Source organism: Microcaecilia unicolor, chromosome 1 (genome assembly GCF_901765095.1).
Source record: "Microcaecilia unicolor chromosome 1, aMicUni1.1, whole genome shotgun sequence".
NCBI classification, from domain to species: Eukaryota; Metazoa; Chordata; class Amphibia; order Gymnophiona; family Siphonopidae; genus Microcaecilia; species Microcaecilia unicolor.
Window position 1 is genome coordinate 382,060,709 of NC_044031.1, and position 24,825 is coordinate 382,085,533.

The window sequence follows — 24,825 nt, forward strand, 5'->3', positions numbered from 1 at the left end:
CAGGAGCTATTGCTGAATTCAAACCCCCTTACAATATAAAGTCCTTACACTTTGCCCAGTGGCCTAGTGGTTAGGGTGGTGGACTTTGGTCCTGAGGAGCTGAGTTCAATTCCCACTTCAGGCACAGGCAGCTCCTTGTGACTCTGGGCAAGTCACTTAATCCTCCATTGCCCCATGTAAGCTGCATTGAGTCTGCCATGAGTGGGAAAGCGTGGGGTACAAATGTAAAAAAAAAAAAAAATTCTCTCCCCTCCCCTACCAAAGTAAACTTACAGTTCTTTCTTTTCCACCAGTGGAAGTGCCTATAGATCTTCTGTATGAGTTCAAACAGCTTGTCCACTCTGAAAACATACGGCAACATATTTCATGGAAGTACAGATGTAGTCTCTTGGATTTTTGCCAGAAACCACTCTTGAAGATTTTTTTTTCAATTTTGTCCTGTGCAATTTTTCATTAAGGAGTTAAGTGTGTGATTCTAATATGCAATCAACCCCCCCCCCCCCCCCCCCCCGCAAACAGCATTCAAATGTCTGTCATGGCTCCACATTCACAGTGCACAACCAAGGGTATGAATCTTTCTCCGAGGACCTCTGAAACTCAGGCTGTGTTCTCTGCTCCGTCCTCCATCAATGTTCTTCTCATGGTTTCTTTCTCATAAAGTGCAGAGCCATCCCTAAGAATAAGACAGCTGCCACCACAAGAAGGTGCAGGCTAGGAGTGGAAAAGAGAGATTCACCCTAACAGCAGCAAAATTGCTGCCACTCCCTCACAGAGTCTGGGACTTGTGAACAGGTAGACGCTTGATTTAGCTTTTCAGAATGCTAGCAAGTCACTGGATGGAGACGTGTGGTGGACACCAGGATGTGTCAGGATAAAGGAGACAATGGATGGATCGAAACCTGCAGGAAGAGAAGGAATTATCAACCAGGAAGCAGTCATCAAAGAAACAATAAAAGTTAGTAAGCACTTTAAATGAAAAATTGCTATTTTTCCATATGATTTTTATGTCATTTTGAGGTGATATTATTTTGACAGATTCCGAATGCTTCCACTGCCTGGTTTCTTTTATCATTACTACCTCAGTCAGCCCAGAGCTGGTGTGCTGTTCCTCATCAGAGCTATCATCTAGGCTCATAGAACACAGAATACAGCATGGACAGTTGAAGAGGGGACTCCGAGGGGGCAATTCCATAACTTGCAATTTAGGCACCCAGATGCCGCATGCTGAGTGCTAATTCTATGACAGAATCCAGGTGCCAAGATCTGATTATAGAATATTAGCATACATTGGCATCAACACACCTACATTTAGGCATGCCCATTTAAGCCATGTCAACAGCCTGCGGAAGTGGGTGCACCCAAAGGCAGAAATTTAGCACATAAGTTACGTGTGTAAATATTGGTCCCGCCCAGACCCTACCCATGTTCCTTCCCTGTGAACACCCCCTTTTTACATTCACACGTTAAGCAAGTTGCGTGCATCATTTATAGCATAGCAATTGTCCATCAAGCCCAGTATCCTTTTTTCCAAACAGTGGTCAAGCCAGGTACCTGGCAGAAACCCAATTAGCAGCAACATTCCATGCTATCAATCCTGGGGCAGGCAGTTGCTTCCCCATGTCTGTCTCAATAGCAGACTATGGACTTTTCCTCCAGGAATTTGTCCAAACATTTTTTAAACCCAGATACACTAACTGCTTTTACTACATCCCCAGGCAATGAGTTCCAGAGCTTAACTATTCTTTGAGTGAAAAAATATTTCCTATTTGTTTTAAAAGTATTTTCATGTAACTATCTCGAGTGTCCCCTAGGTCTTTGTACTTTTGGAATGAGTAAAAAATTGATTTCTACTCATTCCATACCAACTCAGGATTCTGTAGACCTGAATCATATACAACATTCCAGGCATCCTCCATCTTTTCCATGAAAAAATATTTCCTGATCTAAGTTCCCTCCTTGAAATAAGAGGGCATAACTATAACAGAAAACGCATATTTATTCTGAATAATAATGCAGGGAAGAGAATTTCAGAGTTAGGAACTGGAGAATAGTTGTACTGGATGGGCTGTGTTGTAACCTTGTGGAGCCCAGCTGCTAATGCTGACAATTAAAAAAGATGAGAGAGCAACTTTTAAACTAGATCATGGGGAAAACTGACAGTTGCTCAACAGCAAATTGTTCAGACAGAGGTACCCTCAGTTGATAATGTTAAAACAGGAATATCAGAATATCGTTATAGAGAGGATAAGATAAAAGCTGAGATATCACAGGTGGGTTTTAATGAAGAGCCGACAAATATGCGTGCTTTCAAATTACATGACTGAGCTGCTAATAATAAGGTACCTATGTAAAAAGTAAAAGTACTGGCTTCAAAAGTAGTGAAGTAAAAGTAGAAGTCTTATTCAAAATAATATGCAAGTAAAAGGAATGAAGTACAGATCTTAAAACTACTTTTTCACTACAAAGTAAAAAGTATTCTTAACAACTTGAACCACTAGTATGTTTACAAGCAACCTTCTAGTAGTCACACAAGGTCCTTCCTAGGAAAAAAAAAACACTTTCAGAACATGTAGCACTAAGGGGGACAGTTACTAAGGTATAGTAAAATTTGGCATTTTACTGCACTTTAATTTACTAAGGGAATCACTTACCTATGGTATCTCAGTACCTCAAAGACCCCCCCCCCCACCCCACCTTCCCACCCCTATAGGCCTACTATAACAGACCCCTGGTGGTCTAACGTAGAGAAAACAGAAGAAATCTCCAGCCCATACTGGTTCTGGGTTCAAAATGGCACCTGTGACCCCTACTATGTGTAAGAATGGAGTAAGAGTGGAGTGGGGTGAAGGTGCACCTGTGTTTGTTTTTTGAAGTTTCTATAATGTGGATGGAAATGTGGTAGTCAGGAAAAGTAGAGAATGCAACACGTGTAGCAGCTCCAGATGTAATTAAAAGAAGATCCCACATGGATAAAATGTTTTGTTACAGTCTCCCTTTGACCCCTGAAGCAGGTGGTATTGTCCCACAAAAACATGACCCCATATCAGGTCTTTGTTGGTGTCAATATTTTTTTGTTTACATTTGTACCCTGCGCTTTCCCACTCATGGCAGCCTCAATGCAGCTTACACGGGACAATGGAGGGTTAAGTGACTTGCCCAGAGTCACAAGGAGTTCCCTGTGCCTGAAGTGGGAATTGAACTCAGTTCTTCAGGACCAAAGCCCACCACCCTAACCACTAGGCCACTCCTGGATTTTCATTGGGGTGGGATGGTCTGTTAATTAATCCTGGAGCTGTTACTTGTGTTGCATTCTCTACTTTTCCTGTCTACTTTAGATTCTCGTAGAGGTGTTGTTTTCCTGTTGTTGCTTTCCCTGGAAATGTGGTGGCATACTTCCCCCTTTTTACCTTTGCTCCTGCAATACATAAGTACATAAGTATTGCCATACTGGGACAGACCAAAGGTCCATCAAGCCCAGCATCCTGTTTCCAACAGTGGCCAATCCAGGTTACAAATACCTGGCAAGATCCCAAAAAAGTAAAACACATTTTATGCTGCTTATCTCAGAAATAGTGGATTTTCCCCAAGTCCAATTCAATAATAGTCTATGGACTTTTCCTTTAGGAAGCCGTCCAAACCTTTTTTAAACTCTGCTAAGCTAACTGACTTTACCACATTCTCGGGCAACGAATTCCAGAGTTTAATTACACATTGAATGAAGAAAACATTTATCCAATTCGTTTTAAATTTACTACTTTGTAGCTTCATCGCATGCCCCTTAGTCTTAGTACTTTTGGAAAGTGTAAACAGACGCTTCACATCTATCCATTCAACTCCACTCATTATTTTATAGACCTCTATCATATCTCCCCTCAGTCATCTTTTCTCCAAGCTGAAGAGCCCTAGCTGTTTAGCCTTTCCTCACAGGGAAGTCATCCCATCCCTCTTATTATTTTCGTCCCCTTCTCTATACCTTTTCTAATTCCACTATATCTTTTTTGAGATGCAGTGACCAGAATTGAACACAATATTCGAGGTGCCGTCGCACCATGGAGCAATACAAAGGCATTATAACATCCTCATTTTTTTCCATTCCTTTCCTAATAATACTCAACATTCTGATTGCTTTCTTAGCCACAGCAGCACACTGAGCAGAAGGTTTCAACGTATCATCAACAATGACACCTAGATCCCTTTCTTGGTCGGTGACTCCTAACGTGGAGCCCTTGCATGACATAGCTATAATTCACACTCCTCTTTCCCACATGCATCACTTTGCACTTGCTCAGATTAAACATCATCTGCCATTTAGACGCCCAGTCTCCCAAGGTCCTCTTGTAATTTTTCACAATCCTCCTGTGATTTAACGACTTTGAATAACTTTGTGTCGTCAGTAAATTTAATTACCTCACTAGTTACTTCCATCTCTAGGTCATTTATAAATTTGTTAAAAAGCAGTGGTCCCAGCACAGACCCCTGGGGAACCCCACTATCTACCCTTCTCCATTGACTACTGACCATTTAACCCTACTCTCTGTTTTCTATCTTTTAACCAGTTTTTAATCCAAAATAGGCCAGTACCTCCTATCTCATGACTCTCCGATTTCCTCTGGAGTCTTTCATGAGGTACTTTGTCAAATGCCTTTTGAAAATCCAGATACACAATATCAACCGGCTAACCTTTATCCACATGTTTGTTCACTCCTTCAAAGAAATATAATAGATTGGTGAGACAAAATTTCCCTTCACTAAACCCAAGTTGGCTTTGTCTCATTAATCCATGCTTTTGAATATGCTCTGTAATTTTGTTCTTTATAATAGTCTCTACCATTTTGCCCGGCACTGATGTCAGACTCCTCGGTCTATAATTTCCCGGATCACCTCTGGAACCCTTTTTAAAAATCAGTGTTATATTGGCCACTCTCCAATCTTTCGGTACCATGCTCGATTTTATGGATAAATTACATATTACTAACAATAGTTCCGCAAGTTCATTTTTCAGTTCTATCAGTAATCTTTCCCTATCTCTCATCTGCTTTGCAGCCTCTGGTGCCCTGCTTTATTGACCAGGTCAGAGCTGCAGGGAGGGATCTGGGATGAGGGGAGGCATGTGAGGATGCTGTCTGCTGTCCACTAGCAGAAGTGGAATGGGAAGAACTTCAGCTGCTGCTGTGGCTAGACACACTGGGGTTCATTTTCAAAAGAGAAAAGCATCTCAAAAATGGCATATAGTGACAGCTGGATGCTTTTCTCTGAAAAATGTCCAAATCATGATTTCAAAACTCAGATTTAAGATGTTTTTCTCTGCAGTGCGTCCAAAAACTTAGATATTCTTCTGCCATCATGAAACAAAGCAAAAATGCCCAGGACTAAAAGTTAGACGTTTTGGCCTAGACCAATCACACCTAAGGCACAAAAAGGTGCCCTAAATGACCATATGACTATTGCAGGGATTAAGGTATGATCCCCTTACTCCTCAATGGTCACTGACCCCCTTCCACCCCCCAAAAGATGTGAAAGAAACAGTACATACCAGCCTCTATTACAGCTATTACGACTAGTCCTATTACAGCAGCAAGTAGGTCCCTGGAGTAGCCTGGTGGTCAGTGGAGTTGACTGTAGAAAAGGGGACCCAGACCCATATCCCACTCTAACTGCTAAACTTGTGGTAGAAAAAATCCACCAAAACCTACTATACCTACATATAGGTGACACCTGCAGGCATAAGGGCTATTGTAGTGGTGTACAGTTGGGTACAGTAAGTTTTTGGTGGGTTTTGGAGGGCTCAGCATACAATATAAGGGGGTAATGGTATGATGTGTACCTGGGAGCTTTTATGTGACGTCTACTGCAGTGCCCCCTAGGGTGCACCACTGCTCTGCTGGGAAATCTGTGTGGCCAGTCTACTAAGAATGCTTGTCCCCCCATTCATCCTTTGGACTTTTTTTTTTTTAATGGTCCTAAAAGATAGATGCACTGAGCACAAAAATGTCTAGCAAATGGCCATTTTCAAAACAAAAAGTTGAACATTTTTCTGGTTTGAAAATAGCCATGTTTGCTACTGGATTTTTGGATTTTTTTTTTTTTGCAAAACGTTCAAAATCGGATTTAGACATCATATCGAAAATGACCCCCGCTGTGTCTTTGGGTGTCAGGGCCTTGTCCTTCTGCCATTTTAGTCCCAGTCCAAATGTCACGTCTTCAGTCAATGGAGAGGTGGCAATCTCCATCGGTTCCTCAGTTCAATGTCACTGCTAATTTTTAACAGCACAGTTTAATGACATCACAGCACTGTGTCAACCCTCTATCATCAAGTGGCAAAGCCTTACCTCTCCACCACTACATTACAAGGAAACCTGTGCATAGGAACAGAAAAGACAGCAGAAAGACAAACCTTCCCAATCAGTGCTATCGCTAGAGCAAACCACAAATATGGGATCCAAAAGTGATCCAGGAATATACAGTCAAAAAAATCTGATGTGGATGCCAGGCAAAATGGTACAATCTGCAATTACAACAGAATTAATAGGTATGTGGATAGACATTGCTTAATGGAAAAAAGGCAACAAGGATTTAGCAATTTATGAGGTTTTTTTGAAGCTGTAAATACATATGTGGATAACATTGAGCCAGTCAATATAATGCATCTGGATTTTCAGAAGGCATTTGACAACGTTCTACATTGGAGACCCCTTAGGAATTAAACAGTCATTGGAAAGGAAGCCATATTGTGGGCTATAACTGGTTAAAAATAGGAAACAGAAAGTAGATCTAAATGGCTAGTTGGATGAAAATGAATCCAAAATAAGTCTTAATTATTGTGGATGAGCAAGAAAGTTTCTCCACCACCTAGGTGGGGTCATGCCTGGGAGTCACTTGGATTCAATACTGACACTTGAAAATCAAATTTACACTGTTCTTAAGGTCTTCCTGATTCTGAAAATGGTAAGACAAATTCAATCTCTTCTCTACTTTGTTCATCAAAAACTTCCTATCACAGGATGCCAATTAACTCTCTAAAAATGAAATACAGTTCTTAAAATAATGTATATGTTACAAAATGATCTAAATGGATTTAAACAACTGTTCCCTTTTTTGATTCTTTATTTGTAATGTAACTTCTTACTTATATATGTAAGCCACATTGAACTGATACTACTTTTTGGCACATGTGGGATATAAATACCAATACATAAATAAATCTCAGGTAGATTGGAGATAATATTATAGTCATTTTAGCAGCTGGCTTTTATAAAATTAGGTTAGGAAAATATCAAACCAAAATGGAAGCTACAGATAGCACCAGGAAACAAAGCAGTCCAAGAAGAAGTTCCACTCTGTTTCTGTGTCAATTCTCTGTCCTTGTTTCATGAGAAAAACATTTATAGAATGGTTGGTTAATTTTTATGCTTTAAAAACATCCACTGACCCCTGATGCAACCTTATTAGGCAAAACATGGCCATGCCAGGCATATTTTTATTAATAAACTTTAGAATTCCTTTTTTTACTACTGGTGCTATCTGCTTCTTTCATAAAATTAGGTTAGGTGCAAATATATACATACTGGAATGAACATACAAACTTATACTGTAGGTGTTGCCAGGGATGTAATCTCGGTGGAGGGCAGGCAGAGTCATTTGTCTTGCTCTCAAGCAGGCATAATCTCTGCACTCTAGCTGATGGATTTCACCTAGGCACCCTGTTATAAAATTATTATGTTTTCAATAGTCTTATCATATCTGGACTATGGTTATCCCCCCCCCCCCCCCAAATGTCACTTCAGCTTTCTCAAAATGCGGCCACTAAGATAATTCTTGGTTACAAATGTTGGAATGGGGACTATCCTTGACTGGGGTCTTTAGATTGGCTCCCCACCATTTTAGAATTGAATTTGTCATCCTGATTTGTAGGACTCTGCATTCATTTGCAAATTTGTTCTGAGGAAGGGATTAAGGCAGTGGCGTAGCTAGGGTAGTTGACACCCGGGGCCGGTCATTTTTTAACACCCCCCTCCAAAATCCAGTACTAGGCATACCAAGAATACAAAACACTCAGGATCTCTAGAGCAATTCTACCATACCATAAGCAGTAATTTCTACGAGTCACATAAGGAAAAGGAAAGCATTTTAAACACTACAGTGAGCACTACAACATCAAATCACCTATTGTAAAACGAAACCAGACAGAATAGTACAGATCGTCGATCCTGCACAGTGAATGCCAACTGAGAGCCATGTCTTTTTCACAAACACAGATACACCCTAAACCACTATAGAATAAGTAATCATAAACTTTCTATTTAGACAAACATTAAACTGAACCCCCAAGAGGCCAGACTGAGCATACAATGCAACCCCACAGAAACAGAAAATGTCCCCAAGTGCTGAGCGAAATATAAAGACAGCAGATGTAAATTTGAAAAACTAACAAATACCAATCACTTTACAAATTAACAAATAGAAATAAAACAAAAATAGAAAATAAAATAATATCATTTTATTGGACTAATACATTTAGCTTTCAGAGGCCAAAACCTCCTTCCTCAGATCAATACTGTATAGTGCTGTTACAGTATCCTATCCTGACCTGAGGAAGGGGGTTTTGTTCTCCGAACATTAGTCAAAATGTATTAAAATTAGTCCAATAAAGCTTACCTTATTTCCATGTTCTATTTATAAGCATTTATTAACACAGCTACAATACTACTTTATCCTAAAGCAAAAAAAATAAAAAAATATATTTTATTTACAGTTTGTTGTCTCTGGTTTCTGCTTTCCTCATCTTCTTTTCACTGTCTTCCTTCCATCCAGCATCTGTCTTCTCTCTCTCCCTGCCATCCTGTGTCTGCTCTCTCTCTCCTGTCCCCTCCATACAATGTCTGCCCTCTCTCCCTGCCCCTTCCATCCACTGTCTGCTCTTTCACTCCCTTCTATCCACTGTCTGCTCTTTCTCTCTGCTCCTTCGATCCACCATTTGCCCTCCCTCTTCCTCTCCCATCCATTCAGGGTCTGCCCTCCCTCTCACTCCCCCTTCCATCCAGGATCTATTCCCCCTCTCTCACTGCCCTCTCTTTTCGGCTCCCAGTTTCAGCCCCATTATCCCACCTGCAGCTGCCCCTAGTTCCAGATCCATTGATTCTCCCACCTACCCCTGCCCCAGGCATGACCCCATTCTCCCTCCTGCCCACTTTTCAGACCCCAGTTCCAGCTCCATGCCCCTTCTCCCATCTGTCCCCCCACCCAGTCCCTTCTGCCATCCTCCCCCCACCCTATCTGTCTCCCACCCGGTCCCTTCTGCCATCCGAGTCCCTCTCACCTCATGTGTCCCCCACCCAGTCCCTTCTGCCATCCGAGTCCCCCCACCCTATCTGTCCCCTACCCGGTCCCTTCTGCCATCTGAGTCCCTCTCACCCCATCTGTCCCCTACTCAGTCCCTTCTGCCATCCGAGTCCCCCTCACCCTCACCCCATCTGTCCCCCACCCAGTCCCTTCTGCCATCCGAGTCCCTCCCACCCTCACCCTGCCTCGTCTTCTCCCTGCCAACCGGTCTTTAAAAAGAAATCTCCGACGCGATAGAGAAGCGCAGCACCTCGTGTCTGCATGTAAAAGAAGTGGATCGTCTCTCATCGGGCCTTCCCTCACTGTCCTGTCCTTACGGAAATAGGAAGTTGCGTCAGAGGAGGGCGGGACAGGTGAGGGAAGGCCCAATGAGATGATCCGCTTCTTTTGCTTGCAGTCGCAGACACGAGGTGCTGCGCTTCGCTACCGCGTCGGAGATTTCTTTTTAAAGGGCTGGTGCGGGGGGGGGGGGGTGCCAGAGGAGCGAGCAGCGGGAGTGGTGGAGCACCCCCCTCTCTGCTGACACCCGGGGCGGACCGCCCCCACCGCCCCGCCCTTGCTAAGCTACTGGATTAAGGGCCCTTTTTACAAAGCTAAACAGGAAGTACCGCTGGGCAGTGGCGTTCCTAGGCTGCCTGACACCCGGTGTGGTCGCTGATGCGGCCCCCCACCGGCGAAATTACCTCCCCTCCCACACACACACACACACACCAGTGAAATTACACCCTTCCCCCCCCCCGGGTGCATTTTTACCTGCTGGGGGGGTGCCGCTCGCCTGTTGGCCGAGTCCGCTCGTTCCCTCCCTGCTGCTCCCTCTGCCCCGGAACAGGAAGTAACCTGTTCCGCACAGAGGGAACAGCAGGGAGGGAACGAGTGGACTCGGCCAACAGGCGCGCAGCACCCCCCACCGGCGAAATTACACCCTCCCCCCCAGGTGCATTTTTACCTGCTGGGGGGGGTGCCGCTCGCCTGTTGGCGAGTCCGCTCGTTCCCTCCCTGCTGCTCCCTCTGCCCTGGAACAGAAAGTAACCAGCAGGGAGGGAACGAGCGGACTCGGCCAACAGGCGCGCGGCACCCCCCCCCCCCCAGTGGCATGCACCCTGGGCAGACCGCCCCCACCACCCCCCTTGGTACACCACTGCTGCTGGGCTACTGTCAAAAACACATGGCAACGCCAGCACAGGCCCCATTGCTAAGGGGCCTTAAGCTCTCTATGACCCATGTTGGAACAGGTCCCTTTTCTTCCCCCTCCCCCCCATTATGGAATTCACTTTTGGTTGAGCTTAAGTTAGAAACTAATTATAGTACGCACCGGAAGAAATTCTTTATTTGCCCTCTTTGAAGTTTTATAGGTTATCAATTGATCCAGGTTTTATTTTTGACAGTTTATTACATTTTTTTTTTTGTTTTATGTGCCTTTCAGATAGCCATACTGTTTGTATTACTAATTGTGTTGATCTCTGCCTTGAACCAAACTTTATCACATAAGGTAGAATTAAAATGCCATTTTAGATTAGATTAGATGGTCAGTTTTCCCAATGGAGAGAAGTAATTAGAACAGTGCCCCAGGGATCTGAAATAACATTTATAATAATGCATGAAGGAGTTCTCAGCATTAGAGTTAGGCATAGAAGAGGCAATGTGAAAGTTAATACCTTTTCAGATGGTCCTACAGAGCATAAAATACTTAGGGAATTGAATCTTAAAACAGTACAAAGCAATTGTATAAGTTGAATTATGTGACTATTTTGAGGAAGGTGGTGGCGTTAGATGGATAGGGTAGGTTCAGAAAATGGAGGGGGGGAAGGGGTAGGAAAGTACTGTAAAGTTTTCACAACTAGTTCAACAGGAAGGCTTTCTCTCATCACAACAGACTGAAGACAAATTGAGCTGAAGTTACTGTTTCTTCATTATTTATGTTTACAGTACCTTGCTAATAACAAGGAGAACTGTATAATTCAGAGGGGAGCTGGGAATCTTGGAATTCAGAGGGTGAAGCAATGAATCGAGAATTTATACTGCCCTCCTACAGGGGCGTAGCCACGGGTGGGCCTGGGTGGGCCTAGGCCCACCCAGTTGGGGTTCAGGCCCACCCAGCAGTGGAGAGCTTCAATTTCGGCAGCGGAGGGAGCAGGCTGAGGTCCGATCCTGCTTCTGCCTTCCTCTCTCTCACAGTGCTTCTCAGACGCTGCCTACCTACCACCACCACGATCTAGCATCTTCCTCCCGTCTCAGCACTGCAGCAGCGGAGCAGCGGTAGCAATTCATGCTGCCTCCTGCTTCGTTCTAACTCGGAAGCGTCTCCTCTGCCGCGTCCCACCCCCATTATTACAACTTCCTGTTTCTGCTGGGGCAGGACGCAGGCGTGCGGCAGAGGAGACGCTTCCGGGTTAGAATGAAGCAGGAGGCAGCATGAATTGCTACCGCTGCTCCGCTGCTGTAGTGCTGAGACGGGAGGAAGATGCTAGATCGTGGTGGTGGTAGGTAGGCAGCGTCTGAGAAGCACTGTGAGAGAGAGGAAGGCAGAAGCAGAATGGGACCTCAGCCTGCTAAGGGTGGTGCTGTGCCCCATTGAAGAGATGGAGAGTTGGGGGAGGTCTCCTTAAGATAGGTGCTGCACGGGGGGGGGGGGGGGCATGAGGTGGAGAGGGGCAAGAGAGAGAGAGAATTGTGGGACATAGGGTAGAGAGGGGTAAGAAAGGAAAAAATCTTGCATTGGGAGGGGAGAGGGACAAGAGAGGGAGAAATGTTGGACATAGGGGGGTAGTGGAGAAGGAGAAATGGTAAATGTTGGACTTGGGCAAGGGGTGATGAGGAGGAGAAGATAGATGGTGAAAAATTGGACATGATGGTGGAGGGCAGGAAGAGATGTTGGATGGGGCACAAGGGAGGGGGAGAGGCAGAAATGTTGGGCATGGCAGTGGAAGGGAGGAAGAGAGAAAATGCTGTATGGGGGGAGGGGGAAGAGAAGTGTTGGACCCATGGCACAAGAGAGGGAGAAATGGTAGAAAGTGGGAGAGAGGGAGATATATTGGACCTGGCAGTGAATGAGAGGGAGAGAGAAACACAGGAGCTGGAGAGGGGAGAAAGGAGGAGATGTTGGATTCAGGAGCAGAAGGGTGATAGAGAGGTGCCGGACAGTGGGAGTGAGGGAAGAGAGAGGGAGAAATGTTGGAACATGAGGGAGAGGGCAGGAGAGAAGAGAGAAGGGGCAGAGAGATGTAAGGCTGCAAGAGTGGGGTGGGGAGAAAGAGGGAGCAGATGCTGGGCTAGAAGGGTGGAGGGAAGGAAGATGGCGGAACCATGTGGGAGAGGCCAGGATGGAGAGGAAGAGGGTGGCAAGGAAATAAATAAAAAGATAGTGATTACAGAGGATAGAAATATGGTAATGAAAGGTAATGAAGGGCTGAGGAAGGAGTGAGATGGGGAAATGGAAAAGCTAGTGGGTGAGAGAAAAAGATGAAAATCTGATAGGTAGCTGTAAACTAAAAAGGAGGAGAACAGTGAGAGGGTGAAATTTGAGTTGACAGCAAGGCAGAGAGAAGAAAAAAGAGAGGAAAGAGCTAAAAATAAGAAGTCAATATGTCAGAAGCAGGTGTAGTGAAGGTAAAAGAAGACAAATGGACAGCAGCCGCTCGAAAGAGAATTAGAAGACGACAGACAGGAAAGCAGAAAAGAAACTGCAACCAACATGATGGAAAAATACAATATCCAGACCACAAAGGTAGAAAAAAGCAATGTATTTTGAATGTTTTAAATGGAATATGTTGGCTTTGGGAAATCTAGCAAATGTGTTTGTATCGTGTTCAGGAGAAAGGAAATGCATTTCTGTTTTTATTTCTCCAGTGTTGAAGTACATGCTAAGTTTAACTTTTTGGGGTACCGAGTTCAATTTTTGTCTAAATATTTTTATTTCTGATACGTGATCCCTTGTTCTGTATTTGGTGAGGGTCTGTTGGTGTGACAGTAATGGCAGGTTGGGAAATCGGAGGGCAGGGAGGAGAGGGGATCAGGGAGGTGGCCCTAGCATGTCTAACACCAGTTCTGACCCTTGCTGTATAGCTGGTAGGGATCCTAAGCCTCCCCAGCTGAGGACTTCCTCCAAAGACGGCCAGAACTTCCTTCTACCAAGCTCTGCAGTCGGTGACAGCATGCTTGAGTCACTGACAGCTAAGCACGCATAGGGTGCTGGCATCAGTGGCTTATGGATGTTGCTGCTGCCTGCCAAGTTTGGTAAAAGGGAGTTCTGGCCACCTTCAGAGAAAGTCTTCAGCTGACAGAGCTTGAGGATCCTTATTAGCTAATGTATTTATATTTTGCGGTAGGGCAGGGCAGAGAAAATATTGTGCCCACCCACTTTGGGCTCAGGCCCATCCAAAATTGGCTGTCTGGCTACGCCACTGCCCTCCTAGAAGTATACCCTGGAGGTAAGGAGAAACAGGGGTGATATGATACAGACGTTCAAATATTTAAAAGGTATTAATCCACAAACGAACCTTTTCCGGAGAGGGGAAGGCGGTAGAACCAGAGGACATGAAATGAGATTGAAGGGGGGCAGACTCAAGAAAAATGTCAGGAAGTTTTTTTTCACGGAGAGAGTGGTGGATGCTTGGAGATTTCTTTATTTACAGCAACGAATAACAAAAATACAGAAATCATATAAATACCAATATTCACATGCCTAACACAAACCATTCTATCACCAAAACAATCCCTTCTGCCCCTATACATATATACACCCCTCCCCCTCCCTTTTCCCCCCCTTATTCCCCCCCTAAAATTACAACCAACACAACATCACAGTAACTATAATCATAAGGCCTTTAACCTCACATGCTTCCACCACAAGGACACCATCTGTGAATCCCTCTCCACTCTTTCCCATTGCGCCACTTGCTGTACAGCCCGCACCACATCCCAACTGACCTGTTCAATGGATCGATCTTCTTGGTGCAGGGATACCCGGCAACGAGCCATCCAAAGACAGAACCGGAGAATGAGCGAAATCAAGAACCCCGTCCCCGGATCCAGCTGACCTCTCTTGAATCGATATCCATACACCCAGTCCGCATACGTATAGGAACGGAACGTGGGGATCTGGAGGAGAGCAGAAACCCTGTCACCCACCCCCCGGGAAAAGGGACAGTCCTTCAAAAAGTGGTCCATGGTTTCTAACTTCCCCACACATTCCCCCCTTGGACAATTCCTGTCCTGGATCTTCCTATCTCTCAGATTCTCTCTGACATATAATTTGCCGTGTAGGGACAGCCAGGCAATGTCCCGATATTTAGCCGGAATCCTCTCCGAATTGATATTCCGTAGCCCTTGCCTCAGCACTTCCCCGGGAGCATCCCTAAGTACCAGAGGGGACGAGAACATCTGGGAGCGCACTCTCTCCACCCAGATTCCTCTCTTCCCATCCCTAATCTCCCCCACTAGAATCCCCCAGACCCGAACTAATTTTACTAACGTTTTATAGTACCCTACCCTTTCCGGAGCCCCTTTCCGCAATACCCCTACCCTCTCCCCTCTCCTCCACCCCACCCAAACCCTCTCCCACCACCCCAGCACACTACTCGCCCACCCTGGAGGAGCCTGACCCACCGCTCTCCCTAGATTAAAGTGCACAAACAAAGAACTAAAAAACAAAACCGGATTGATCATCCCTACCCCCCCCCCTCCTTCCTAGATAGATATGTGGTGTTTCGTTTGACTGGATTCAACCGATTGCCCCACAGCAGCTGGAAGAAAATGCTATACAACGAGGCATAGCACTTTTCAGGTACCAAACAAATGTAGCTGATGAACAAAAAGAGGGGCACCAAATGGGTCTTGATGAGTTTCACCCGATCTTCCATGGACATTTTCCACCTCTTCCACCTGTCCACCCGCCCCTTTGCTTCCTGAAGACAACGGTCCCAGTTGAATTTAGCATAATCTCCTATCTCAAAGTAAATCCCCAAAACCCTCATTCTATCCACCACCCCCGGGAAACCCCCTCCTAATTCAAACTGCTCCCCTACTGGCCCTAACCACAAACTGTTGCATTTGTGGATATTCACCCGTGACCCTGTATCCCCTGCGAAATCGTGGATGAACTCCAAAAGTTTATCCCCTTCTGCTTTGTTTGCCACCCACACAGTAATATCGTCTGCGTATGCCACCACCCGCAACTGTTCTCCCGTGCTTACCTCCACCCCCCTCAATCCTCCCACCCCACCCTGCTCCAGACGCCTAATAAAAGGGTCTATAGAAAATGCATACAGCAAAGGGCTTAAAGGGCACCCTTGCCGAACCCCTGCCGTCAGCTCAAATTCCCCCCCTTTCCACCCATTGATCAATGGAAATGCATGTGCATGAGAATATAACAACCGTAATTGTGCCACCCAATCCCTAGGGAACCCGTAATACTCTAAAACCCGCCAGAGGAATCCCCATTGGACCCTGTCAAAGGCTTTTTCTTGGTCAAGCGCCACCATCAGCCACCCTGACCCCTCCTCCCGACTCCGCTCTAAACCTTCCCTCACCCATGCCGCAGCCTCCAGCACCCCTCTACCCGGCACCCCACAAGCCTGTGAGGCTGCCAACAAGTCCCCCGAGAATTGCCGCATACGCTTGAAGAGCATCTGCGCAAAGATCTTACGATCACAGTTTAGTAGCGCAATAGGCCTCCAGTTAGTTAACAGCTGCGGATCTTTGCCCTTACTTAACAAAATCAATGCAGACTCCAACAAGGATTTTGGAAGAGACCCCCTCTGACGTGCCTCTTCCCAGAGATCCAATAAAATCGGAGCCAGGCGCCTGCGAAACGTATGATAGAATTCTGCCGGCAGCCCGTCCGGCCCCGGAGATGTCCTCTTTCTCAGGGCCCCTATAGCCTCCTCAACCTCCTGCAGTGTCCAGGGGCACGAAAGGGCCTGGAGATGAGACCCCCAATTCCCCACCCCCGGAGTCCCTTCCACATACTGATCCATCCTCCCCCCATCCAAGTGCTGATCCGAAAAAAAACCCCTGAAGTGCTCTTCCACCACCTTCAATATTCCCTCTTTGGAATCCTGCATCACCCCCCTAGTATCCCTAAAACCCTCCACCACCCTATGCTCTCTTCTTCCCTACAACAAACGAAGGGATCTGGGCTAATCAATTTACCAAAGTCCCTCTCATAAACTAAAGAGGAATACCGATCGTATTGAGTCTTCTCTAACAGAGACTGTAATTCTTGGATATCCTCTTTCCTCCCTCCCTTGGAAATCAAATAATCCTTCCTTTGCTTCAAGGCCATCCCCAAACGTGTCCTTTCCCTTCCCCTCCTCCGTGCCTGTCCCATGAAAAGGAAACGCGTCCGTTTTTTCACCACCTCCCACCATTCTCCTCTGGAGGGAAAGATCCCCCGTAAGGATAACTGGTCTTCTAAAAAAATTCAAATATTTCTTTTGAGCCTCCTCATCCTGGACCCATCTTAAATTCATCCTCCACAACCCCCTACCTATCCTATGAGCCGCCGACCCCCCTACTTCCACAAGAAGCAGTTTATGGTCGGAAAAATCCACGTCCAGCAGGCGAGGCCCCCGCTGGCATACCCCTCTACAAACCAAAAACCGATCAATTCGGCTCCTACATCTCCCCCTGCTAAACGTGAATCCATCCTCATCTGGGAAATGTTCTATGTGAACATCTATCAGCCCCCCCTCTTTCATGATCCCGAGCAAGCGCACCCCATCATATGTCACCTGTACCTTAGTACCCCCACTATCCTGTTTCCTAATAATTAAATTGAAATCTCCCCCCCAAATTACCTGGCGTGCAGTAAACAAGTAAGGCCTGATCTTCCCTAATAACAAACTGCGCTCCTTCCTAGTCTGCGGCCCATAAAGATTAATAATTCGCAACGCCATACCCTGCCATAATACGTCTACCACTAAACACCTCCCCACCCCGAGTTCCATCACACGCTGAATTTCCACCTTATGTGTCTTAAATAAAATCCCCACTCCCCCATATCGTTCCCCTGCCAGCCCCCACACCGAGGGTCCCCATCTCCAATCCCTGCGCGCCCTTCTCAGCTGCTCCAGGTTCTGCAAACGCGTTTCCTGAAGCAGAAAACAATCGGCCTTAACCTGAGAAAAGCACTCATAGGCCAAACACTGAGCTCTCTGGGAAGCCACACTCGCCACATTTAGGGTGGCGAACGTCAGAAGAAGCCCTGCCATACCCCCCATTAGGACTCATGCAACTCCTCACTCTCCTCCTTCCTTTGCATACTATCTACTCTCTGTGGCAACCTGCTACCCAGAATGTAATCCTCCTCTCCATTATCCCCTATCTCTGCCGCCCAGTCCCGTATCCCTGTATCCTGATCCCAACCTTCCCCTCCCCCCTCCCTCATACCTTTCTTCCTCCCTTTCTTCTTTTTAAACCCTACGGAATCCCCCCCTGCAACCTTCCCCTCTTGAACCTCTCCCCTCTGCACCCCCTCCCCCTCCTTTCCTACCTCTACATTACCGTCCCCTTGAGCTTGCTCCTGGCTAACCACCCCCTGCCCCATCCTCCTCTTACCCCCCCTCCCTTCCCTACCGGAACCCCCTCCTCCTCCCCAACCTCAACATCTTCCACTTCCATCCCCCCCTCCTCGTCATGGGTACCCCTTCCCTTCCTACCTTGACTCCTTTCCCCCTTGACCTTTCCCCGACTCCTCTCCCCTCCTCCCTCTTCCTGAGGTCCCTTCTCCCCATCATCCCCCTTCCCCTGTATCTCTGCCCCCCCATCCTCTTCTTCCAAAATCTGAAATCGATTACCCCCCTGCCCCACCCCAGGCAACCCCTGTAATGTCAAACCCTTTCCCTTTGAAACCTTCCGTTTCTTTAATTTTGACACTTGAACCCACTCTCCCTTTCCCTCCTCCTCCTGTCCCCCTCTAGTCTCTAGACCCCCGCCCTCCTCTAACCGTAAACCCTCCTCTTCCCCCTGCAAACCACCCCTCCCCTGTACCCCCAAACCTCCCTCTCCTCCCCCTTCCTCCCAAGCCCTCCCAACCCCCAGACCCCTGACCTAGATCCTGCCCCTCTCCCCGAATCATATTCCCCCTGCCCTCATCCCTCCTATTATGACGCGCCCTCGGGCAGTCTCTAAAGGCATGCCCCAGACCCCCGCACAAATTGCAACGGATAGAGGAACAATTTTCTGTATAGTGCTCCTTACTCCCGCACTTTACACACTGTTGTACTGGGCAAGACATACTATAATGGCGAAAGGATCCGCAACGGAAACACTGCCGTGGCTGTCCCTTGTAAAAACAGAGAATCCTGTCCCGGCCAATAAAAGCCGCAGAAGGAATGTGCTTGACCACTTGCCCTTCCTGTCTTAGCTTAACCCAAGCCCCCCACCCCCCTGCCCACACCCTACTTGGATCCGGGAGTTTGGATAACGGGGTTCTCAAATCCGCATGCCGCTGTAACCAGTAGGCCAGGTCTGCCCCTGAAATGGACTCGTTTCGTACCAATACAGTGACTTGCACCAAGTCAGGTCTACTAATAGGAATAACCACATAATTGCTCCAATCCCCCCTTCCTTTCACCCCCTCATACCTCTCCCAAAAGATTTCCATACCCCTCTGCGTTAGAAAACTAACATCGTACTCAGGCAAATTAACTGGGTGAATACAGGCATAGAAGTCCTCCGGCACAAACCCCAGGCCCATGACCATCCTCAAAACCGTCTCCCGAGAAGGCATAGCCCCCTCCCCCACCCATCTAATCTGCACCACATTCCTTCGTTTGGGGATTTGCCCCGCCCCTCTCCCTTCCCCCCCTTTCCCCCTTGATCCCTCCACAGACACTGGCCGCCCCCCCCATCTCCCCTCCCCCCTCACCCCTCACCACCGCCGCAAAGGAAAGAGCACCCTGCCCCTCCCCCCTCACTTCTCCCCTACCCTTCTTCCCTTCCTCCGAATCCCGGCTCCCCACATCCCCCTCCCCCACCTTCCGACAAGAAAGCATACCCCTCTCTTGACCAAGACCCTCCCCCCGCCCCCCCACCCTCCCCTCGCACACAGCCCCCCCTCAACCAGTTCAAACCCAGACCTTCAACTGGGACATCAGGAGCTTTAAAAATTAGTGCACTTTCAGAGCTTACTCTGGTCTGAGCAATTGGTCCAATGTCCTGCTCCATTCCATGCAACTCCTGTTCCAGTTCCTCTTTCTCCTGCTGATTCTCTATGTCCTGGGCACCATACCCTAGCAGGTCCCCTGCAAACTTGGCTGCAGATTGAACAGAGATCTCTCCTGATTCTTCCTCCTGTCCGTCCTGACCTCGCGGGCAGACCTGCTCTGAGCCAAGCTGCACAGCTGATGATAATTGATCACCAGAAACTGCTGCCTCAATCAGAGCACCTTTGGAGTGCTCCTGCAGTTGGAAGCCTGCTGGTTTTTGCTTCTCTTGCAATCTCTCCACACAGGTAAGTTCAATACTTTTTTCCACACCCTGTTCTTCTTCCCCACTAGTGGGTACTGAAAAGTGTCCTGGGTGGAAAACCTGTCTCCATCCGTTTCAATAATATGAAAGTGTTGTAACTTTGTGTCTTTTCCTTTCTGTTCTACCGGAATACCTGAGGCCAAACAATCCGCCCCTCCCCCTTCTCCTGGAACCGTATCCAACCTGAGTACTCCCTCTTCCCTTGGGCTCATCAGGGCTTTCATAGTTTGCAATGTACTTTGACTGTTTGGACTTTGTACAATCTCTGTTACCAACTGCCTTTTGTGAAACAATGTTCCTGAGCTTAAACTGGTAGATTCCTGTGCTGGGGAAAAAACCTCCTGGCTCATAGTTTTAGATGTACCAGCCTGCATCCTCTCTTGATTCTCATAAACCTCCCTCAAGGGATTTGCAGAGCCTGTTTTTAAACAAGCAATTCTTTTTTCCTTCTGTTTCAGCAACTTTGTTAAGCGCTTTTCTTCAGTCTTATACTTTTGACCATGCTCTGCTGGGGCCAGCCTACTCATGGCTTTAGTCATTTTCAACCGTTTCCCCAGCTCCTCTATTTCCTTCTCCAGAGACTTGATGTGCCTCACCCGCTCCACCGTTTCTCTGGCACACTGTCCTGGGTCCATATTCTCCCACTCACCGGCCTCCTCCCCTTCTTCTGACCACTCTTCTTCACTGCCGGCTGCCTCAAATCCCAACTGGGCCTCCTGCCCCACCTCTATTCCTTCTTGTCCTTGCTCCTTCTGGGTCTGCACCTTTAGGGCCTCAACCTTCCTCCTTCCTCCCCCATGATCTTCAGGCTCCTTACCTGGACGCCGCTGGGTCATGGAGGAGGCATCAGATCCACAATCCTCCCTGGCCCTGGGCGCTTTACGGTCCAGGGGACTACGCTCCCTTCGTGCTGGAGGAGGGACTGGCTGAGAGCTACTCCGCCGGGCCTTCAGATCCTTCGGCCTTGTAGGCCCCATAGCCTGGGAGTTTCCTGGGCCTCTCTCCCCAGGCCCCCTCCGCATAGCTGGGGAAGGGACCAGGCCTGGCTCCCTTTCCTCAGAGCCTCTGACCGCACCTCCTTCCTGCCCTCTGTCTGACAACGACTGACGCTTGGAATGCCCTCCCGTGGGTGGCGGTGGAGATGAAAACGGTAACGGAATTCAAACATGTGTGGGATAAACATAAAGGAATTCTGTGCAGAAGGAATGGATCCCCAGAAGCTTAGCCAAGATTGGGAGGCAGAGCTGGTAGTGGGAGGCGGGGCTGATGGTTGGGAGGCGGGGCTAGTGCTGGGCAGACTTATACAGTCTGTGCCCTGACAATGGCAGATACAAATCAAGGTAAGGTATACACAAAAAGTAGCACACGTGAAATTATCTTGTTGGGCAGACTGGATGGACCGTGCAGGTCTTTTTCTGCCGTCATCTACTATGTTACTATGTTATATATGGAGGCAAGCAGCAGTTGTAGCAGTTGTAGGTTGAAGTCTGGAATGAATGGCTGCAGGAATCATTAGACATGAGTAGAAGTGCATATGCCCAATGTTCTTTTGCCATGATGCAAACTAGACAGGACACAAATGATCACAGCCTTTCCCTGAAGTGCTGGGATGTGGAGAAATGGGAACATTTTTGGGTCAATGTTCAGCCTGCGGTGCTCAGCTTTTTGCTAATCGTGCTGGCATTATGCCCAGAAATTCAATTCTGGGCCCATGTGCAGGCTTTGGCATAGAATTTCCAAGTTTAAGGAGCCAGCTCTAGATATGGTGAACCACATAAAGATAGGACTGACTTTTATGCGGTTACCTTGACCGGTTAAGTGCTGAATATCGGCATTTAACGAGCCAAGTGCTGACTCCACCCCCGGAACACCCCCAAAATAACCAGTTTTGTGAGAGGCGCTAACTGGACATTTACAGCAGCACTAACCAGTTGCCACTGAAAATGACTAGATAGCCCTGAACAAGCAATTTAACTGACAAACAGCCATTTCTGGCCAGTTAAATCGCTTTGAATATCAACCCGTTTATTTTCTATAGGATGTTAGGAAAGTATGCTGATTTTAGAGTTGTATCTTCTTTCTCTTGGAGAGGAGAGGGGAGCCTCAGGGACTTATATATACTGTATACTGTCATCTACCAACATTTGCTTATTTCCGATCTGACGAAGAAGGGCTACCTTCGAAAGCTAATCAAGAAATGTATTAAGTTATGTCCAATAAAAAAGGTATCATCTTATTTTCTTTTCCATGTTTTATTTTGTTTTATTTCTATTGACTACCCAGTTCTTCAGATACCAGTTTACAGAGAATGGATTGGCTGACAGAGATGATGGTGATATATGAGAGTATTACAAGCTCTTTGAAGGACAAATGAGCATTACAAGCCTGGAGGAGATGGTTGCTTTTCTTGAATTATTTTTTACAGAAAGGTAGAATCAGTTTTAATGAGGTTGATTCCTGATTTTCTTATTTACAGAAAGTTGTTACTTGGTATGAGCCAGTATGTGTGCTACAATCACGGGATCAATATAACCTTGTTGTACCGGCCTGACATCAAAACCTGGCTACGCTTGTGAGACATACCCATGTCCCATCCATGCTCCGTCCATGTGTACGCTCCCCTAGCATTACACACAATACCACTTATGCATGCCCTTACAGAATAACGCTTAGTTCTGCTAGTAATTACTCGCGGATGTGTACAGTTAGCCATGAAAGTGCTAATATTATGTAAATGTATGCACACCAGTGGCGTGAAAATGGTGGCACCCTGTATAGAATCACCCTTAATGGCCTTTATTGTAGAGCACCCTCGCATCTAAATGGCAGCATTTAAATGTCAGGAGAGGCCCAGATGTCTAAACACCATTTCAGAAAACGCTATTCAGATATGTGGAAGCTGAGTTCATCCAGAAGGCAAGGGAGCATCGGAAAATAGGAAATCCATGTCTGCATTGGGAAAGCTGGAATTTGGAATTTACACCTACTCCAAGGCACATCTAACTGCCTATTGTTGGGGCAGATTTAAATCCTGATGTGCCTGGCCTCCATGATGCTAGCTTCCCCTATCCTTCACCATCCGATCATGTCCCCACTGCAATGCCAGCTTCCCCAACCCTTATGACAACTGAGACCTCCATATCACCAAATCCCCCACATTATACCAGTGGCATAGCCAGACATCCAGTTTTGGATGGGCCTGAGCCCAAAGTAGGTGGGTACAAAATTTTCTCTGCCCCGCCCTACTCTCATCTCAAAATATATATACTTTAGCTAATAAGGATCCCCAAGCTCTGTCAGCTCAAGACTTTCTCTGAAGGTGGCCAGACCTCTCTTTTACCAAGCGTTGTAGGCAGCAGCAATGACCCTAAGCTACTGATGCCAGCACCCCACACATGCTTAGCTGTCGATGGTTCAAGGATGCTGTTGACAAGTGCAGAGCTTGGTAGAAGAGAGTTCTGGCTGGGGATGCTTGGTGATCCTCACCAGCTATACAGCAAGGGTCAGGACTGGTGTTAGACCTGCTTGAGCCCAGATCAGAAAATAAAGGAGGGGCCCCCCCTCCTTGATTCCCTCTCCTCTCTGCCTCCGCTCCGATTTCCCACCTGCCATTACTATCACACCAACAGACCCTCACCAAATACAGAACAAGGGATCACAAATTAGAAATAAAAATTTTTAGACTTGAATAGGAACCCCAAGAAGTTAAACTTGGCATTAATGCAACACTGGAGACATAAAACAGAAATAGATTTCCTTTTCTACTGAACACAATACAAAGACATTTGCTAGACACATTTCCAAAATCTAACACATTCCATTTAAAACATTCAAAATAAAATGCTTTGTTTATACCTTTGTTGTCTGGACATTTTATTTTTCCATCTTGCTGGTTCTAATTTCTCTTCTCTGCTTTCCTGTCTGTCTGCTAATTCTCCTTCAAGCAGCCGCAGTCCATGTTTTTTCTCTTCTCTCCTGTCTTTTCCCCGCACTACACCTGCCTCTGACATATTGATCATTCCTTTTTAGTTCTTTTCTGCCTCCTTCTCCTCCTTTTTCAACTACCTATCAAATTTCCATCTTCTTTTTTCACCCTCTAGCTCTTCCATTCCCCATCTCACTCCTTCCCCAGCCCTACATTCCCTTTCATCTTTAATTTACTACCCATTACCATATTTCTACCCTCTGTAATCACTATCCTCTCATTCATTTCCTTGCCACCCCCTCCTGGCCTCTTCCACAGGGTTCTACCATTCCCATCATCTTCCTCCATCCACCCTTCTAGCCCAGCATCTGATCCCTCTTCCTCCCCTCCCCACCCAACCCTCATAGCCTGACATTTCTCTGTCCCTTCTATCTTCCCTCCTGCCCTCTCCCCCATAGGCCAGCATTTTTCTCCCCTCTCCACCTCCTATGTACCTCTCCCTCCCTCTCATCCACCCCCATGTCCAACACCTTCTCCTCTCATTCCCACTGTCCACCATCTCTCCCCCTCCCTTGTGTTCTGGGTCCAACATCTCTCTCCCCCTCCCATGCAGCACCTCTTTCCTCCCCTCTACCATCATGTCCAACATGTCTCCCTCCCCTCCACCCTTTGTCTAACATTTGTCCCTTTCCTCCACCCCTATGTCCAACATTTCTCCCTCCCTCCTCATGTACCATTTCTCCCTCCTCTCCTCCCCTATATTCAACATTTCTCCCTTTCTCACCACTTATCCCCTCTCCATGCAGCATGTCTCCCTCCCTGAAGAACTTCTGCTTCAGCGTCTTCCACTGCTCAGTCCCTGCAGCATTCTTTTTTTCGCCCATCGCCAGCAGCGCTGCAATTCATACATGTTGCTCCGCTCCCCCTTGCCAAGTCCATCCGTCCCTCTCTGATGCACTTCCTGTTTACGTAGGACCAGATGGATGCGGCAGGGGGGAGAGGAGCTACCTGTGTGAATCGCAGCGCTGCAGGCGATGGGTGAAAAAAAGAATGCTACAGGGACCGAGGCAGCGGCTGGGAGGAGAAGAATT

The 24,825-nt window shown here is 47.0% G+C and overlaps 1 protein-coding gene and 1 long non-coding RNA gene across 2 annotated transcripts in view; one reads left to right on the forward strand and one right to left on the reverse strand.

The window, feature by feature from the left end:
* Positions 1–546: 546 nt before the first annotated feature.
* MFNG (MFNG O-fucosylpeptide 3-beta-N-acetylglucosaminyltransferase) overlaps positions 547–24,825 on the reverse strand; it is a 67,743-nt gene continuing 43,464 nt past the window's right edge. The window contains exon 8 of the mRNA XM_030210277.1: positions 547–899. Coding sequence (XP_030066137.1) covers positions 830–899 — 70 coding nt within the window. The 3' untranslated portion in view covers positions 547–829. The remainder of the gene's footprint in view (positions 900–24,825) is intronic.
* LOC115474683 overlaps positions 19,471–24,825 on the forward strand; it is a 29,509-nt gene continuing 24,154 nt past the window's right edge. Inside the window, exons 1-2 of the long non-coding RNA XR_003942888.1 lie at positions 19,471–19,792; positions 22,093–22,238. This is a non-coding gene — a long non-coding RNA (uncharacterized LOC115474683). The remainder of the gene's footprint in view (positions 19,793–22,092; positions 22,239–24,825) is intronic.